We start from the raw sequence: 20546 nt of genomic DNA on the forward strand, positions 1-20546 counted from the left end.
GTTGTAAGGGAGAAAAGAGTAGATCAGACCATTACCTTGGGAAGCCTGGTTAGTTAGCCTGTACAGATGTGTTTTGTTCCAGTGGAGTACAGCGTGGGTCTGCTGGTATGTGGTAACAGTCCAGACCCAGAAACTACAATATAATTCTTTGGAAGAACTCAATAAATGTTAAGCTATTTGCAGTCTTTTTTAAAATTCCATGTCAATGAAGGCCCTAGGTCACAATGACGTGCCTCCCCCAGGAACATCACGCAAGCCCAAGCTTAACTCCAAGAGCGTAGTGGTCCATAATCGGGGCTCCTGCACTGTCACAGTGCAAACAACAATGCTGGCCCTTAAGTAAAGAGGGTTTTCAGCGTAAGCTTAGGTGTGTTGCTGAGTGGAGATCTCATGTCAAGTCTTCCTAGATTTCTGCCTTAGAAGAATTAGTGGGGGAGCATAAAATACACATCCATCTCATAAGCTTCTTCAAAGTTGTCAATTCAGTAGAAAATACTGAGTATACAAATTACTATAATAGTACTTAAGTGAGAGCATAAACCTCACTGCGCCTTTTTATTGGGGAGTTCAGGGGAGGAGGCGAGTAACTCTTTCACAGCCTAAATGTACTCGTTCACGGCGCTCAGTGTCCTGAAGTGCCTCAGCATCCTGGCAGCTGTAGGTGACAGTTCCACAATATGTACAAGGTAAGGAGAATGCCACAAGTATTACAAATCATGGCAAAGATAACTAGGAGCTCTAGAATCTACCAAACAAGCACGGCAAACAAACAGCATCTAATGGATAACGTAAGGTATACAACACACAAGTTGCACAGTTACGTTTCCTTGCGAAATCAGGATTGCAAACGTAAACTCCAGAATAAGTTCAAGAGCAGCATTTGGCTTACTGCGTCACCTCTGGCAGTATCTGAAGTCCACCACCCCACGAGCACCGCATTTTCTGCTGTTACAAAAACCGATCTCACTGAACCACCTAGAGCTAGCAGGCCCACATCCTGCAACCCATATGACTATGGCAGAGGTTAAACGAAAATGCTCCAGCAACATAGTTTGGCTACCACTGTATATTCAGCCTTTACGTTGTCTGCACTATATAAACGTTGCTCTTGGAAAGTAAAGCACACAGTGATATACAAATGGTATCAATGGCTGAAAAGATTACACAATCAAGCCTGAAAGCAAATGGAAGTTAACGAAAGTAGTCTTTTAGGAGAGGTAGCCATATTAGACTCAGCGTTCAAAAAAGGGAGTGCACTCAAAGGGTCAACATACGTTATAGTCTCTTGTAGACCCATCATGTTTTTGTTTTTCCTACATTATTTTTTTTTCCAGAATGTACACACCCAGGCACACACACATACACTCACATATATATACATCTATCTTTTTTCCCTAATTCCCCTTTGTTGCCATAACGTTGCCATACTGAGAACAAAGGCCAGCTTTCCTTTCATCCCCTTTCAGCTGTCCCGCGTCTACAACTGTTGCCTTCAGTCTGTTCAGTATCAGTACAGTAGCTAAACAGGCAGTGGAAATTAAAACTGCTTCAATTTAATATCCTGTTCCAAAAGACAGCATCCAATCTATAAGGCATTCCCTCGTTCTGATATGAGTTACAACTCTCTTGGGTTTCTACTTGATACAAACTGCAGAGAGCTCTTCAGCCTTGTGCTACAAAGGCAGCTTTCACCCAAATAATAAAGACCAAAGCTGGAATTTAAACACCACAACTTCACACACTTTTAGCAGTCCCTTGTTCCTGTGCCCCTTTCCAACAACGCTTATCACTTTATTTTCAAAAGTCATGCACAAATGCTATAAAATAGAAACCCAAACTACCAAGAAGTCTCTTGCTCATGACTTTGGGATATTGTATTAGTATAAAAGAGCATTCAGTCATCTTAAATAAATATATCTATTTCTGAAATCACAGCACATTCAAGGGGTAGTTACTGCCATAAGCAGAGCATTAAGTAATCTCCATAGATGTTTTTAGAATGATAGCATCATTTAGGTTGGAAAATCCGACTTTTGATTGATTTGGTCTAATATCTGGAAAACAGCCTACTGTGGGGATAAGAATCTGCATCTCAAATGTTCTGCAGACATTTTTCCCATAGTTGTATACAGTACTAGGACAATTAAGAAGATATTACAGTAATTTTCTCCCAGCTGCTTAGATCTGTAGCTTCGGCTACGACAATTTATTTTGTATACCTCAAAACTACATATGAAGTATCAAAGATCACTAAATAAATAAAAGCCAAGGAAACTGGGACAGTACTGCATTTTACACTTGAGACAAGATTCCCCCCCTCCCATGGATAAGTCACAGAGGACAACTACGGTAAATGCTTTTCTTTTTTTTTTTAAAGAAAGATTTATACACAGGTTCAGATCCAGAAAATAATGTGAAATGCATAAATATCGATAGCTTTAGCTAAGTTAAAATGGGTTCAGTAAAGTATGATACAACATATTCAGAATAAACAAAGCAGAAAAGCATCATATTTTGGTTTGCTTGAGATATACATAAGGTGCAACAATTTCTTCTCTAGAGGCATTTGTGGACAATGTGTTAACGGGTAACAGTGTTTGCTGGTATACTGAAGTACACACAATAGCAATAAGATTTTCCAAAACAAAAGCAGCTGAAATTAATAAAAATTAAAACAAAACAAACAAGGAAAAAACCCAACCCCAATACAGTAAGATATTGGTCTGAAATTTTTGTTGTGCTAACAGACTTTGTTACCTGAAAATACTGATACCCCTTCTAGTAGATTCAGGGAAAATTCTAGCTACTGAAATCAAGACATCACTCAGAGAACCAACAAAGGCAAATGCCTAGTGAACTATAAAGCTTTGCAGGATTTCTGCTACTCTCAGTGCCTAATCGCTTAAAAATTAAGCATATCTACAAAAAGGTTTATAAGTATCTGAAAACAGTCATATCCAGTAAACTGACCCAACCCTACCCCCTCTCTAAGGGAAAGTCAAGGAAAAGCAGATCAAGTAAGATATTAATTCATATAGAAAAAAGTAATTTTCTGTTTCTTTTAAAAAAGGTACCATTAATATACAGAAATATCTTCAGGAACAATATTGAAATTTAAATCGAGGAAGGATGGGGTGCTTTGACAAAAATATATCTACTCTAAAGGTTTCTAGAGAAATAAGTTAGTACCATTGTCAACGTGAACGGCCTGCACTGTAACATATTTGGATTTCAGCTAATTATAAAGTGGTCCAAAACTCCAACAGCCACCTTGCTGTGACCCAACAGTTTTAAGTCTTTTAAATTTTTCCTGTCTTGTTAAAATAACTTATAAAACTTTAATAAAATCTTATTAAAAATACTGCCACAGGCTGCAATGGCATTCTAGGGGCTCTTAGTCATATATTCACCTGAATTTTTAAAAAGCCTTTTCACTGACTCATTGGCTCATGAATTTTGTTGTTCTTTTGTTGTTCCCTTCTTCCAACACATGCATCCTCGATGGTGCTGTTTCAGTGACACTTCCCCAGCTACCTGTCTTTTGTCAGACCTTTAATCCTTTGTTACAACTCATGTGGTATGTTGTATATTGTTTCCTGACACTGAACCAAAGACTTTCACTTAACTAGAACAATGAAAGGCTAAACCTAGAAAGCATTAATAGAGTTACTGTCCATATGGCTATTACATCAAATTAGTTATAAAATAACCCCAAAACACGTTATCAATTCAGTCAAGTATAAATAAGAATGCCTGATAGAATGATGTAAACTCGCATCATTTAAAGACTTAACTCCAAGAACTTAAAACTCAATCTAATACTATCAAAAGTTCAGCCAGTATGACGAAGACTAATAGAAAATTATTGCTGGAGTCCAATTTGGTAAATTGTTGTGCTACAACGCAAAAAGTAGGGAAACATCTTGTGCTATAGAAGAAGTACCCTGTTGAATTTGTAGCTTTAGATCAATTACTAATGATCGTTTTGCATCTATTGGTAGGAATCAATGCTTGGTTATACAATAGTGTAAGTCAAGATAGCGAATATAACAGGCCAAGTGATACACTTGGCCTGCTTTTGGGATGTATTTATGAGAGCAAAACACAAAAATTCAACATAAGCAAAGACAGAAACTGGCAGATGGATCTGTTTGGTAGTCTGAATTCAGTGAAACGTTACTCTTCAGTTGTAGTTTATCTGTATACAATTTGCCACTTTACCAACACAAACTGTAATTGGCCCTTTATGCAAACTCTGAAGCTGATTTGGACTGTGCATAGTAACTACAACAATGCCAGTGTCTGTAAAATGTAAAAGGTATGTGTACTGGTGTATATGTATATCGAAAAGTCACGGTTTTAGGTTTTTCAGAATGGTGAAATAATACTAAGGTCACTTTTGAAAAACACATTTGCAGTACTTTTTGTTTACAGGAAAGTTTCACCAAGTCGCTCAGGTATCTATGCAAAAATAAAGGAACCCTCCAAGGCATGAAAGACAAGTCAATATCTGCAGTATTTTCTTCTCCATACAACACTCCTTTTTCTAATGCACAACATCCTGGTTATTCAAAGCTAAATTAAAAAGAAACAAACCCAAACATAGCCTGTCAGAATTTTTGCCAGTAAACTCTACCACTCCGGTGGCAAATATAAAAGTGCAGAACATCTGGACCACATGGCTGCCCAAACATCGCTAACAATGGTACATCTGTCCAGGCTGCCTTGAGTTCTCTGGAACAGGTTTTAAATTCATTCTACAATATAAACGTAGGCATAACCTATTAATATAAACCATCTTAGAACTTAAATCTTCATGTACAAAAATGACTAAGAATATCTAATAATAACTAGTGCAGTGCGTCAGTGTTTTTGTTGTTGTTGGTTTTTTTTTGTTTTTTTTTTTTTTCATTTTCATTTAGAATAACTAGGTATTATACGAAACTAGTTGCCGTACTCTCTGGTTGGTAAAAGAGATGCTGTGTGAGCTAACAGTAAAGGCAGCCTTTTTCACACCAACCACCTATTTACTGTTTAAAAGCCTTCAATAGAAAGCAAGCTCTGGGATCATTCCATTTCTGTTCATTAATAGACAATTAATATCACCCTCCTACATACTGGGTTCCGATTTGAGGACCTGGCCCAAGTTGCTAACATCTGGCTTCCAGTGAATTCTGGGCCACTCAGAACAATAAGCACTTGCTTGCAGTCTATAGTTTCCATCATATGGACTGACTAGCTTCCCTTGGTAAAGACAAGGCTAGGATATTAGGTAAAGCACAATGTTTTACAATAAAGTGGAGCTTCACTGGTCAGCGCAGGAAATAAGCACTGGAGCCTGAGACATTTCATTTGGCTGTCCGTCATGTGGGAGAGGTGTGGCCCTCTGACTTCTGCAAAAGAAGAAAATAAAAGCCACCCATCATTATTTGGAGCACTGGAGGTGCTTTTATCAGACCAGAAAGGATGGAAAGCTGCACATGATATGATTTAACATCCAACATTACAGCATCATAACTCCCTGCTGCTACAGATGCCCACAAACTGCTGTTATACGCTCTTTTTAGAGGTATTCCTGCAACAGTAACACAATATCCTAAGGGCAACCTGCAATGCAATGCAAAGTCAGGCAAAACCAAGACATGATGGTATTTGACTACACAACACAAAATGCATGGCTGGAGAGTAAGTTAAGAGCGCACAAGGGCTGTACTCATTTTGTAAGGGAGTGACTTCAGCCCTCAGAAGCGGAAAGTGCAGCTCATGTGTGGCAAAAGAAGGTAAGTGCACAGAGGCATGTCATGTTAATGCGAGTCAATAGCCAGCTTTTAAGCAATATGGAAATATACCCAACAGCAGAGTTGCACACTGGGATTATTCCAAGTTTCATGACTTAACACTTCATCAGCCCAGCACAACATCTCTTTCATTACTACAGCAGCGTTAATTTACAAATGATCCCCTGGCACAGGGTATCATAAAAATAAACTGCGCCAGAATTATGTGCTGGAAATCAACATCAATCATTGTAGCAGATGGTCTTGGGAGAGCTCCTTTGCAGCTTGTCTTTTAAAATACATACACAAAGCACGTCACTGCCTGTTATCTAATCTCACAAGTCAGGTTCTATTTTTGTTACAGTATGTGTCATTTGCAGCAATGAAAATCTGGGGCCCACTTCTTATTTACGCAAGGGCCACTTTACCTCACAGCTAAGACCCCAGCAGAAATGGAGGTACTATCATGCTTCGCATAACTGGAGCGCAATGAAGTGGCCTTTGCACAAAATGCAGCTCAGGCTTACAGCACTTAACTGGGGTATGCTCAAGGTAAATAAAGCTAAACAGAAGCCTTCAACTGAAAACCATGCTGTCACTTCCAGATGAACTCTAATTACAGTTAAAAAAGAGTTTGGCTTCCATGGCTCAAGGCTCTGTAGAATTATTTGATAATTAAATTCAGACACTGAAAAACCACATCAAGCAAACCTCTAACGCTGTTCTTTTCATTTCTGGCTATTTGTAAATAAAGAACTGAGTTGCAAAAGATAACAAACAGTCGACAGTAGAAATGAGAGGAGCATCTAGCCCATCAGATTTAGTTTTCTGTTTTGACTTCCATCTGCCAAGCCTGCGAGAGCTATGGCTAAGTTTCTGCTCGGAAAGAGTCGTCCCCTGCTGTCATTTCCCCCCGGGGTCGTTACAAGATGGAGTTTGCAACAGTTGCTGGACATTTGCTGGTTTGGTGTTTTCAGGCCTCGTGGAAGGTGCTGCATTAATCTAGCAGCATCATCGTGATGAGACGACAAAAGGTGGGAGTATTAAAGACAGACCCAAGCAGAAGGCTATGTAAAACATTAGCTCACTTCAATATGGACAAGAGGAGGACAAGAACTCTTAGAGGAACAAAGAGGGAAAAACCACAGCGAAGCGAATCCTGTTGTTCTTGTGCAATTCTGGTCAGTGTTAACGGAAATCAATGAAACCACAAGGGTGTGAGTGAGAGCAGAGCTTAGCACAGCACTTCCCCACGTCTCACTTCGTGGCTTCTGACCATGGAAGATGACAGAAACGAGTTCAGCCTTTTGCTGTTTTAATGGCAGACACTTGTTTTGCAAGGCTGGGAGGAAAGGCCAGGCTGACTGCAGTGGGAAAACACTTCTCACCCAAAACAACATTGCTTAACCAAGACAACAGCTTCTCCAGAGAAGAGCTAGCAGGCTGGGTTCACCTGACTTTTTTTCTTGTAGGACCCCTGAGCTTCTAAAAAGCCTTTCAATGTTTGATGCACAGCCTGAATACACAGGACTGGGTTGGTCGATGACTGGGGGCCATGAGATCAACAGTAAACTGAGTTTGTGAATGGTTTCATCAACTGTTGCCTTGTGGAGTTCCTTAGGCAGCCAGCAATCCGTCAAATGCCATTTGCTGAGGCTGTGATTGTTTCAAACTGTCCCAGCACTTCCTCACTGACTTTCCACTGCAGTAAAGGATGGGGTTTCACCTCCAATAAGCTGCAGCATCCAAGAATAATACTGGATAATTAAGAGCCAAGGAGGACTTGCTGTCACTGATCTCATCCCATCACAGGTCTAGGGTGCAGGATCTGACCACGCTGAGCTGATCCAACAGACCTACATAACCTGCACATTCTCCACCTTATCTGTATAGATGGCCTACTTGGTAACTGAGAGGACCAACCCAAATATGACTTTCCATCACCCAGAATTGTTCTGCCCCATGACATTCTGCAGACGCTTTGCCTCCTACACAACAAGGCACAAGAGTAAAAATAACAAATTAGCTTCCTTCAGCCACGTTCAGCATAAAAACTTCAGCTGAAGTTATATGAAATTCTCTCCACAGTCTTAGGCCACTGAAAAATGCAAATCAGTATGCAACAGCTGTTTAAATCTAATGTTATCTGACAAATGGCACCTGATAATTAGAAACCCTCAATCATTAGGTTCTCAAGAAACATATGAACCTGTTTATACACAAAAATTAGTAGGCAAGCTTACCAAGGAGGATCACTTCACTGACTACTGAAATAGATCACATTGTCATTTAGATGAAGACTTAACACTACTAAGCGAGTGGTATAAAACAGACATTCATAGAAAGTTATGGAAGAGGAAACACAGGCCAAATTAAACAGTCTGCAATTCACATGCTTTCCGAACAAGCTGGCAGCCACATACTACTCACTTAGACAACAAGGGGAAAAGAAAACCATACCTGTGTACGTTTTCCATGGCTGCTACTTCTGCCAGTGCAGCTAAGCTAAAAAATGCAGACACCGCTGGCATATCTGATGTAATACTATGATTTTCTTCTGTCTCTGCATTTCTGGAGCATTCACTGTTGCAATCTGTTTCTGCACTTGATGTTTTTTGGAGAGTACTTTGTGGCAGCTCTTTTGGCTTCTCCTCTGCAATAAAAGAAAGTTAAGCTTGCAAATCTACCACTTAAATTCACAGCAGCCCACTGACGCTAGTCTGGTGTTAACAGAATCTTCACCTTTAGGACTTCGATTTTCCAAGTGTAATCCAATTCATACTGCAACCTCTTCTGACCCAAGCTATTGGCAGAAGCACAGTACTAAGGTTTATGAAGCAGTTTACTGATTTTGCATTCAACTGATCTTTTAGGTCAGGCAAGAGAGCTTTTATGTACATTTTAGACACAGAAGTCCCGAAAGATTATCTTAACTGCAGAGGACCCCTGCAAGGACTGTGGCATTGACTGTCATATTATGGAATTCATTTTTACATCCTATAAGTAGGTGCAGTGTCATTTCTTTGCTGGACTGGAAACAAATTATGAAAGGTAACTGTTTTCCATTTCATTCTGTATCAGCTCTCAGTTCTTAGAGAGAAATATCCAGGGAGAGAAGACAGATTTGGGCATTCAAACCAAAAAAGTTGGCCATTATGGACTCACCGATTTCCCAGTTGATTGATACCTGCATTTTAAAGAATGACCTTTCTAAGCAGGTATGAAACCAAGCTAACTGAAAAATACTTCCCTGATAGGTTGCTCGTACTCCAAAACCTTCTCCAACCATTCAATCTTAGCAGATTTAAACTCTTAACTTCCTTACCTAGTGTCCCTCCTGCTGGTGACACTCCACCATCTGCTGTTCGGACAAGATGCGTAATCTTGGTTTTCCTTGCTTTCCTTTTCTGGCTGCCAACTAAAGGCTCATGCATCATTGCTGGCTCTGGAGTGTTTAGGGCAGATATAGAAATTTTATTCTTCCAGGCAGACTCACTGGAATTTCTGTCTTCTAAGAGTATGGCTGAAAGAGGACAAAAATGCAGTTTTACACGTAGAATAATTCAGCTACTAGCTATGCTCATTTACCATTTTGCATCTATCTACATAAAGCATTCCCTCACAGGTACTCAGAGCATAACCCATGGCAAGATATGATCTGAACGCTGCAGATATTTGCAGAAGAATAGTAGCATCAGCTCTTAAAGATATCCCAGGGGATTCAAGTTTCTAATATTTGTAAAGGAAACTGTGAGACGGGCAGTAGCAGTTTGTACAGTAGTCTGTATAAAACACTCTGCAACAGAAGATGCCAGCAAGTAGCTTAGAGACAAAACGTATTTAAGGAACAATAATGGTCCTCAGATAAGGTTATCTTAGCTCACAGATGGACTCACAAGCAGAATTCAGAAACCACTGACTAACTCCCAGTCTTCTCTCTATAATCACTCTACGTCGTCTCCTCTAAGCAGAGGGAAATGCTGCCTTGTACAAAACAACAAACCTTAAAAAACACCCAAAAGGCAGCAAATACAAAAGCAGAACTGGATCACAGTTGAAGACAAGAATGCTAAAAAAAGAAAGTAAGCACAGGATAAAATACTGTGATGGAAATACTGCCTACATAAAGTCAGAGAGTGAGGAAGAATCGTTTGAATCGTTCTCAACAGTACCAGTGTTGGTGCTTCAAAGCAGCCTTCTGCCCTGAACTGGAAGATGATCACAAATTTTCACACGACTAAACAGTCACTTTAATCTTGTTCATGAAGAAACTGGTCAGACAGCAACCACAAAATGTATTTAAGCTTCCAAAGTCTGAGATCAGTGCAGAGCCGTCAATCTGACACCATAGGGTATCACTAGTCCACAAATTCAATCTGGGACATCTTTTTTGCTCCTGTGATAGAATCATTATGAGGCCTACCCCATCTATGATCACCACAAGCTAGGATCAGAAAGAGACTGCAGGTAGCAAAGGGAATGCCCAAGTCATTTCTTACAGATGCCTGTCTAACCCATTTGGAAATTGGGAGCACTCATGGCATCTGCACCAAGTCCTCAGGGTACTTTTTCCCAGTGCACTGCCATCCTGAGTTATTTCATTATTTTTTCCTAATGCCTACACCTCATCTCCCCTGCTGCATTTTCAACTCATTATTTTCTTTACCACCCGTCAGGTTATACCCCATCTCTTTGCCACAGTCCTTTATATATTTCACAGCTGTTACTGTGTCTACAGTTGGCTTTCTCTTCCACGCAGTTTCCTTCAATCTTTCCTCCCGTTTTACAGATACATTTAAGACCCATTTGCTCACTTTCTGGGCGGCAGGACCAGCAAAAATTACATGCACAAAACTCAAGCTGGAGTGCTAACAACTGCTCTTTCAGAAGGGCTCAGCACCAAACAAGACCAACCCCCTACACCGAGACTGGTGGTGTCACGCAGGAGCACCCAACTCCACAAACCGCACACAACAGCCAAGCAGCCTGCATGGACTTTGCCCTCTTTCATTTTAGTGTGTATTTACTGTTTATTTATTGTTGGTTTTTTAGATTTAATGAGCTTCCTATTCAAAGATATGGTTAATATAACCTCTATCTTTTGCTAGCTTCTTTAAATGTTAATTGTGAGAGGACGTCAACTGGGTGAAGAGAATAGCCATAACCCATTTTATCTTGTTAGCTGTTGCTCTCTGCTCTTTCAAGTAGGAAGGGACCTTTTAATGTTTTATAGCATAAGAATACAATCAAATCTAGTACATATGTGTAGAAACACTTGGAAATGTTTCAAACCTTGATTTGTTTATGTTCTTAATTCACCTTCATATCTTCTCTTGTAAAACATTTTTGAACTTGTGCACGCTCTTTATTTTGAAGAAAAGCACACAGCTTCAATTAGCTTTTCTCAGTGTTTAGCTATAGCTGCTAACCTTTCCAGAGCAGAGCTGCGCTGTAAAACTTTTTGTAAAGAGAGCAAGAAAAATCACAAGAAAAGATCTGCCCCATAACAGTCCAATTCAGTTGAAGCGCCAATGACTGCAAATGTAACTTTTAAGTAACTCAACTGGGCTAACAGTGAGATGTTCAGATAAGCTGACTGCACTGACTGAGACCAAAATCTTAACTGGAATGTGTAATTAAATGGGCAGCTTTCTCTCTAGGTTTCTTATTTGGGAATTCATAAACTTTGATTATGTATTAATGTAATAGTTTGGGTGTAGTCCAATACTATTTATTAATTCTGATTTGGGGATTTGCTCTAATTAGATAGTACTTTGACAGTGCTGTTTAATTCTAGTTTGATTGAGTTTATAATGGCTCTAATATTAGTATTACAAGTCACTTTTTTTTTTACATTCAATAAAAATTTTAAGACATGATTTCAAACAATTAACAACACACAAGAGAGAGAAACCTGATTTGTTATGTTTTTAATTTGATGTGTTGTGTATTACAGGCCATGTCAGGTCACTGGAAATTAACTTGATTGGTCAATACAGCAGACAGCTCCCTTTTACATTTGTTTTCTTTCTCATATTGTATGAATCAAAAAGCTTAAGAAATTAAAGATAAGAACAAGATTTTGAAAGGTAAAAATAAAAAGAGGTGATAGTTATTAAAGACATAAAACTAAGAAAATATGCAACAGATTAGTTGCAGGATGTTGGCACGTTTGACTAAGAAACAGCAGAAGGTGGCTGACAAACTCAAGGTGCAGCAAGCATATTCCCTCTCCATGTTTTAAGGTTTCTTAATCCTTGAAGTGAGACTTGAGAGTCTTCCCTCTATTTTTTTTAACTCCTCCAGCTCCAAAGTAAGTTCTTTAGCACTTCATCATAACACTGCTGCCATACAGCTTTGAAGAAGGAAGGATTAAGTGTGAGCAGTGAATGAGTATTCTTGGGGGGGTGGAGGGGGGGTGTTGAAGGCAAGAGCTGCTTTGTTCTTCTCTAGCAGTCTTAGTGAACATTGGGATGAGAAATCATTTCACTGACTTTTTCATGGATCCTTATTCAAGCAGACATAAAACCTAACTTGGAAGAAACCGTACAAAGGCGTCACTCCAGCTGTTCTGCTGCTGCAATACCACTCGTGGGGTCAGGTGGCAGACGGAGCTGCAGCAAGGGCTGGGGACTAACAAGCAGAGTGACACCGGCTGACAAGGCAGCAGATCATCAGGCCAGGTGTACGAACAGCCGCCTGGATGGGAAGCTCTGCTGCATGAGCCCAAGCTGACCCAGCCCTCCTCCAGCCTGGATGGACACCAAAGGCACAGTGGCACAGAGCTGCTGGCTCCCTCTGGACTGCTGGCCCCGCACAACAGGGCTTTCTCGGCAGAAAAGTAAAAGAACAGGTCATTGTGCTAATTTTCTGCACTTTCTGTTCTTGCTTGAACATGTACAAGGCTGTACAGACTGATGTGTGTGGGGGAGAGCTGGTGGACGATCGGTAGCAGGCAGTTAGCTCTACCAGCCGCAGGAGGCTGTGCTCCTTCGCACATCAGCTGCTGCTAAGACTGGTGTATACCTTCGTCTGCTGCAAAGGCCAACACCGTATTTGGTTGTTACACAAACCACGCAAGAACCCTCAGCGTGGCTCAATAAAATGTACCTGCAAGGAGTCAACGGTTGTGACTTACCCCTTGTTATTTAAAGTATTGCTTCCCACCGGAAAGCCTTGACTGTGGAAGAAAATACATCTCAGCTGAGTGGTGTTCAAACCCCCCAAACAGGGATGGGTCCAGCTGTGCTTCTGTCAGCCTTCCTAAGGAAGTGACATATCTCTGAATATATTCAGTAGCATTACTGTGTGCTCTGGGCTAGGAGGAGCAGGGGTTGTGGCATGTCCACTGGTCATTTTACTGGGCTGTATCTCCGTAGACACCTGCAAACTCGTAATAGGGCGATTTGCACTGCTGATGCTGTGCACAATGTGGTCACACGGAGTCAAAACCCACTCAGATACTCAAACCAGAGACAGACCCAGACAACATGATCCAACCACATCACAGTTTGCCTTTACTGCACTTACTTTTCTTCATTCCAAACACAGACACACACTTCTCAAGATGACAAACATGAATCCATTATGACCCATGCTGACAGCAATCCTTCCAAGTATCTCCTCTCCAGCTATCAGAATATTCAAGCTCCTTCCTCCAGCAAAATGAACTCCGTAAAATCCAAACCCACACATATAGACTTGTGACTCACCGCAAGTATAGACTAACCACAAAAAGGAGTAAAATTTTAATTTAGTGTTTCGATTCACTAAATCCTTATATATTTGAATTGAAATGAAGATGCTGGGATTTCCAGCTTGAATGCTGCAGAGTATGGGACAGCGGAGTCAAAGAGTTTAGGGCCATGCTGCCTAGGAACTCACGAAAGGATGAAGTTACGTAGGCAGCACGTGATGGTGAGGCTGTACGCTACATGCCAAGGCCATACCTACACTGCACTTTTCTGATCAACACTTCATTTTCAGTGTTACTACATGGTACACTTAAAGAGTAGGCAAGACTGCAGATTTTCTCCCCTTTGTAACTTAGAGAAAATGCAGCTCCCCACCAATATATATATCCACTGTCTTTCCTTTGATGATTTCTATGTGAGCTGTGTAATACTGCTAAGTTCCTCGTGTCTTTGCTTCAGTCTTGGGAGGAACTTAGCAAACTGGCCCTACTCCAGCAAATGCACAGACACATCTTTAATGTTTAGACACGATGACATTATTCACATGCTTAACTTCCAAGGACATGCCTCTCTGTTGTGCTGGAACCAGGCCAGGGTACTCAACACTTGCCAGGCTTGAATCTTTGATCACAGTGCACACTTCACCCCATATCAAAACAGGCTGGTTTCTTTTAATCAAATGGAGGTTTTCACATTTTGTTTAGCCACATTCTATATCTGCAGATTTTAAGATATTTATATTTTTTACTCTATCATGTATTAAATGCTTTCAGTTTCTTTTCCCATAGGAGAATTTAAACACCCATTTTTCTTACTAATTTGTCTACATGGTCTATTAATAATTCAGGGACAAAAATCTGAATGGAACCCAATAAAAGCTCTGTCTAATGTATAATGCCTTTTTCACACCGGCATGGAAGCAAGATAGTTACTTCTCACCAGCGACTCCCACAACATGTTTGTTGTACAAATACAACGTAACAGCGCAAATAATTTCAAAATATTTGCACCCTTGAATGCAGCAGAGCTGGCAGAGCCTATGTGGGAAAATAGTGCACATGCACCACAGAGGACACAAAACATAGCATCAGGAAAGGAGGGGAAGTGACATGGCCAAGCCTTAGGGAAAGATATTAAGCATAAAGGTAGCTGGGGGAACTGGAGATGGGGATAGTCATTTTACTGTCTTAAAAAGAGACAGATATTGATGAGGAAAAAAAAATGGAAGAAATTCATGGAACTACTGAAGTAAGCAGAACCAGAGAGGCTCCTCTATACAACAGGGATGATGTGGGAGAGAACTCCACTGTGGAAGGGCCAAGGAACAGCCTGGGCATGATTTGGATAGTGTGGGCAACATGAGTACAAAAGAAAAAAAAAGGGGGGGGGGCGGGCAGGGAAGCAGGCTAAGCTATAATCCTGTACATACCGTACACTTGAAAATGCCCCCACGAGTTTTGAGTATGTAGGTATGCAGAACCACAATACTGTAACAAGAAAAAAAAGACTCTGGAGACCTGCCAGCAGGACAGAGGGCAGAGCAAGTCCAGGGTGTAACTTAAAAAACTGTCAAAGTCATCTTCAACCTGAAGCAAACAGAAAGCTGGTTAAGATTTCTACAGAGGGAGGGTTGGTTTAGGTTAGTATTTCTGAGAGCTGGTGCAGAAACAAGCTTTTACATCCTGACCAGCTGCAGTCTGCAAAGTTCTAGACAGCAGAAAATCACAGGGAGAGAAGATAGGGACATGGATAAATGCTCTGGCAAAGGGATAAATAATAGATATAGATATAGATAATAGAGGGGATGGAGGTAAGAGCAACCAGAGGACTAGAGCTACTTGCTTTGGAAGATAAAAGAGTTCAGGGCCAACTGCAGAACTGCCCTTGCTTTGTCAGCTCTGCTGCATGCCATTTGAAGCAGGGAAACTGTAATTAAGGGAGATGCCAATTAAAACCAAACCAGCATCATACTGGAATAAGGTAATATGATCAACTGGATCCAGGAGCTAACGGAATCAAAGCAGACAGGGAAATAAGGGACCAAAGCAATCAAAGACTAGAGAGCTGAGTAGCCTCAGTCTAGAAGCATTTCCCCAAGACTGAATTGAGAGAGAAGGTGTCCCAAAACCTTAACTAAGTAATGCACCAGTACCTGTGTCCGGAACATTAAGCTTCTCCTTTCTGTGCTTACATTTGCTGACAATTTTGTGGAATAGGGTCTTTTTCTGAGACTGGAATGAACCTACAGACAACATTAACAATACATACTTTTAATTAGCAGTTTTAAAAAGGGTACAACAGTCACAGTATGTACTATACAACCTCCCCTTCCACTAATACAGGATTCCATTTCATGGGGAAGCACAAAACCTGACCTTCTGCCCAGAATGGACTCTGGAGGCTTTCAGCAGGCTGTACTTCAACCCATTAGCTCCCAATGCTTAAGTGCATACAAAGCATGTTGGAGAATGATGACCTTAGGAAAGTTTAACCACACAATAAACCAAGGGGTTTGCTTGCTTGTTTAAGATACGCTCTCTTTTGGATATGTACTGAGTTTGGCTGGAATGCAGTAAACTTTCTTCATAGCAGCCTGGATGGTGCTGTGTTTTAGACCGGTGACCAAACCAGTGTTGGTAACACACCAATGTTTTACTTACTGCTGAACAGTGCTTACAGAGCATCAAGATCTCTCTTTCTCACTCTGTCACCCCAACGAGTAGGCTGAGTGCGCAAGAGGTTGGGAGGGGACACAGTTGGGACAGCTGACCCACGCTGACCAAGAGGTATTTCACACCATATAACGTCATGCTCAGCAATACAAGTGGGGGGAGAGTTTTTTCTAAAGTAGTTGTTGCTCAGGGACCAGCTGGGCATCAGTTTCTTGTTGGTGAGTGCTGGCTTTTGTATCACTTGTTTCTTCCCCCCGCTTCACTTATTAAACTGTCTTTATCTTGACCCATGAGGTTTTTTTCTTGCTTTTGCCCTTCCAATTCTCTCCCCAAACCCACTGGGGGAGAGTGAGCAAGTGACAGTGTGGGGACTTACCTACCAGACAGGGCCAACCCACCACAGAATGCAAGAGTTACCTTTGCCTTTTTGGTGACCAGAAATGAGTTTATACTAAGTGCAGAAGTAAAAGCTCCCAGGAGAGGAAGGTGAGGTTATGCCCAGCTCATGGTACCATTCCTGCTTTGATAGCAGAGTCTTTACTAGTAGTACTCGGAAGACATCTTATGTGACAGCAGGCCACAAGTATGCCACTAGCAGAGGTCATCAAGAAGCTATCCTTTGTCTCGCTAACAGAATAAACAGTGATACAACAGCAACATAGACATAACAGATCAAAGATATAACAGATGCATGATCTCTACACTGCAAAGCCATTTTTATGGAGTTACTTTTCAGAAACTCCACTTCAAAATCTTATTTCCAAAGGTACAGCAGGCAAGCAAGTCTTCAGGCTAGCTCAGAACAGACCAGCCCAAACAGTAATGAGATGTAGTGCAGGTGACAAGACGGCTTATAGTCTAACAAGAGGGTGTCCTTCCCATCTGCAGCTGACCTGGAAGAGGATTCTACCCAGCACAAATACCAGCCTCCTCCACTCCTCCTCATCCTTAAAAGGAACCAGACACACACATTGGCTATTGAGACACAACTGCAACCGTGTACTAACACCTGATCAAGGTAAGTCTACATCACGCATCTGCCATTTGCCATCGCTGACTCTCTATACGCAGGGAAGGAAGGAGAAAAGTGTGTAGCATATGGAAGAAGGATCTAGTCTTATGAGGAGAAAACCATTCACAGACACTAGGCTGTTTGAGTAATATTGAAAATTACTAAGAGAAAGCTAAAATCCAGTCAGAAGCAGGCACAGAAACCCTAAAATTTCGTACATGTTGGCTTATGGCTCACTGCTACTTGGGTTTTACTACTGAAGAAGTCAAAACTTTGGGAAAAGATTAATAATCTCCCAAACCCCTAGAAGTCAAACAACAAACCAAGTGAAGTCCAAGCGAGACACCATCTTAGACAACATCAGCTTGAATCTGAATAGCTTCACTAGAACTTGTACAGAAAATATCAGAAAGTTCCACAAAAGAGGCCATATTCACTCAAACTGATTCAAGTGTTGTTCTGCAAATTTTATAATAGCTTCCTGAGTGTATCACAGAGTTGGAAAAGCAGTCTAGTGTCAGTGCAATAAAAATGCCAAACAAGGAATGAAAAAGCTCAGGCAGGTTGAGGGAAAGCCTAAGTGAAAAGACTGAGCTTTTCTGAAAACTAAGGTCAAACACTTCATCCACATCAACTGTCTTCCCACAACAGTTCCACAAGAAGACAGAGGTAGAGGTACATAACTAGATGATTCTTATTACATTTTTATTGTTTTTTAAAAATTAGAAAATTAGTGATTTTTGCAGGTGCTTGGAATAAGCAACACATTACATAGTATCACAGAAGTCTCCATTTCTACAGCTCAGCCTGCACCCTATAGACCATTTCAATCAGTATTGTAGACTGTCAGCCAGTGCCAGCAACTCTTAAGCAGAATAACTGAGATGAAAAATTAAAAAAAAAAAAAAAAAGATGGCAAGCATTGCATGAAGTAAGCATGTCCTTCATCTCTTTTCTACCATCCAAGGCACCCTTGTCATAAGCTTGTACCTGTGACATGCAGGGTACTCCGAGGCACACACCACTTCCATGTAAAATTTTGCTCCCAAATGAAAAATCCAAGGACACTGACTTCAGTGGGTCAAGAGAAGCTGCCTTTTCAAAAGAAAAATTCCAATTTCCTACCCTTTTAGCTGTTATTCCTGTAAGGCAGTGCCCATTTACACTTGAATACCCTTTGGCCATGAATGCAGTGAAAGAGAAGATGGGCTAATAGCTAAATAGGTCAACATGTCATACTCAGACCTGAGAATGTAACTTCTGACTCCATGAGAAACTTCATCCACACTCCCTGCCTGCACTATGTAGAGTAAACTAGAGGATATGCTCACTGTGCTCTGTGAAAAGCCAAATTACAATCAATCATTCTCACACTTACACATACAGATTGTCTAGTAATTACTGAATAGACTATCTGGCAGTAATTCGAAAATGGCCATATCCCATCCTGCCTTTAGATTAAGGCCTAAGCCAATGAACTACCAAATACAGGATCTGTGCATGGCATATTCAGGTATGAAAACCAGAGCTTTTCTTTTAATGGAAATTAACTGAACTAAACCAATATGGAGAAGGCAAAATGTAGTCTGGACCGGAGAGGACATCTGCATGTAGGAAAGGCTGAACAAGGGGGCATTCCTGAGATCATGTGCTGGTTTTGGCTGGGATAGAGCTAATATCCCTTTTCAGGCTTCCCCAGGGTCACAGTTTAGGCACACTCACCCATGCAGGAGTTCACAGGACGGAGGGCCGGGCTACACCTGCTTCGTGGGGACAGCAGGCGAGTACTGTGAGACTTCGAACAAATGCCACTTGTCAACATTCAATCCAGACAAAATCCATAACTGGAAAAACTAACTAACCTAAAAGGCTTGCTGTTAGGCAGCGGACCCTGGATGTGATTTCATATAGAAAGTTGAAAAAAAAACTTTTAATGTTAGTTTACATGCTATTGTTGTAGCGCCATCTGCAAGCGTAAAGTAAGTTCTTTTCTCCTGCTCCTTGTTCTCTATTGGAAATATTTGACATGGCTCTTCCTTTCCCTCGCACTTCAGCAGTTGCCACAGGATTTAAACACCTGCTAATCCCTGGCTTGTCCATTGTGCTCACTGAGGGCGGTAAGGATCCCCTCCTGGGAATACTTGCTATGGCCAACGGCAGCTGCTTCAGAAAGCAGCAGGCAAGAAAATGAACCCACCATACATAATGAACCATAACTGCATTTCCTCCACATTTCTGCACATATGCTCCCTCTGTTCCCACAAAGTTCCCTATTTTAAAGGGCCTGATCAAATAAAGAACACTTCAACATGATCATAAGAAAACCAGGACAAACAGATTTGTCTGTGTATTTCTGCATCTCTCAGGAGGAAGATGCTGTATTTTTAGGTCATGATCTTTGGAACACTACGGCATGAGATCTCCAGGCATCTGAATGCTTTGACCCAAGCAAAAAAAAACCCCTGAGCTAAGACCGAGAGGAATGCCACAAAGAAGCATCCGTTTTAAGTTGATGCTTTATTTCTAGTCCTAGAGGCCACAGACAAAAAAAAAATTGTAGACAACCCCTTTCCCAAATAAAAGCACACTATGCATTCCTCTCCCTGCCTTCCCAAAATGAAAGCTTTACTGAAGTGCTTAGTGTATAAGTGAGCATTTCTTCACAGCACAAGGCAGAAATAATGACTATGCCTGTTGCTCATTTTTGCATACAAGCGGCTTAGTGACTCACTGCAGACTGCTGACTTCTGTGTGGTGGGATGTTTTGGCACATATGCCATTGGAAAGAAGAAAAAAAAGAAATCGGTCACAGCTCCAGCAAATGTCAGAGCAGGCCATCTGCGCTGATTCAGTGTAGCTGTATTTTTCAGCCATTTTATGACATTATTATTTTATATGCACGCTCCCAGTTCAAAATGCTTGAGGTAGAATTTGCCAGAGCATTATGGCTTATTCAATCCTGCTCTCACTGATGGAAGACCCCATTAATTTCAGGAGGAGCAGAATTTGGACAATTTGGAAAGCTCTGGGGAAAAAATTGCCTCGCATTTAAGAAAGTTCAAATTTTCCCTTATATATGTGCATTTGAAACAGCTTTCACATGACAGGGTTCTTCAGGTGTTTTTATATGAAAAGAACTGGCTGAAGTGAGGACTGGACATGACAAGCACAATTTTCCACTTAGGGGTAAGAAAACATCCTGGCGCTCTTGGCTGTTTGAGTTAGGTAGCAGATCAGGCCTCTTGTAGGTATAGGTTAATGACATTTGACAGAAAATCAATCTGGCACCATTTACTCCAAAATAAAACATATTAAGGTATACAGCCCTAGTTACGGTGGGGGGGAACACCCCAAAACCAACGAACAAAAACATTTCTCCATTTTTATTCAC

General features: G+C 41.0%; 1 protein-coding gene across 4 annotated transcripts in view; it reads right to left on the reverse strand.

Annotated features, from left to right (window-relative positions):
• Positions 1–206: 206 nt before the first annotated feature.
• Positions 207–20546, reverse strand: part of BBX (bobby sox homolog (Drosophila)) — a 143195-nt gene continuing 122855 nt past the window's right edge. For all 4 annotated transcript variants that reach the window (XM_010567319.1, XM_010567321.1, XM_010567320.1 and 1 more), the window contains 4 exons: positions 15624–15713; positions 9103–9300; positions 8238–8430; positions 207–5393 (listed from right to left, as the gene is read on the reverse strand). In XM_010567319.1, coding sequence (XP_010565621.1) covers positions 5306–5393; positions 8238–8430; positions 9103–9300; positions 15624–15713 — 569 coding nt within the window. In that variant the 3' untranslated portion in view covers positions 207–5305. The remainder of the gene's footprint in view (positions 5394–8237; positions 8431–9102; positions 9301–15623; positions 15714–20546) is intronic.

This window comes from Haliaeetus leucocephalus, unplaced genomic scaffold, assembly GCF_000737465.1.
Source record: "Haliaeetus leucocephalus isolate CR32 unplaced genomic scaffold, Haliaeetus_leucocephalus-4.0 Scaffold228, whole genome shotgun sequence".
Taxonomy (NCBI): Eukaryota; Metazoa; Chordata; class Aves; order Accipitriformes; family Accipitridae; genus Haliaeetus; species Haliaeetus leucocephalus.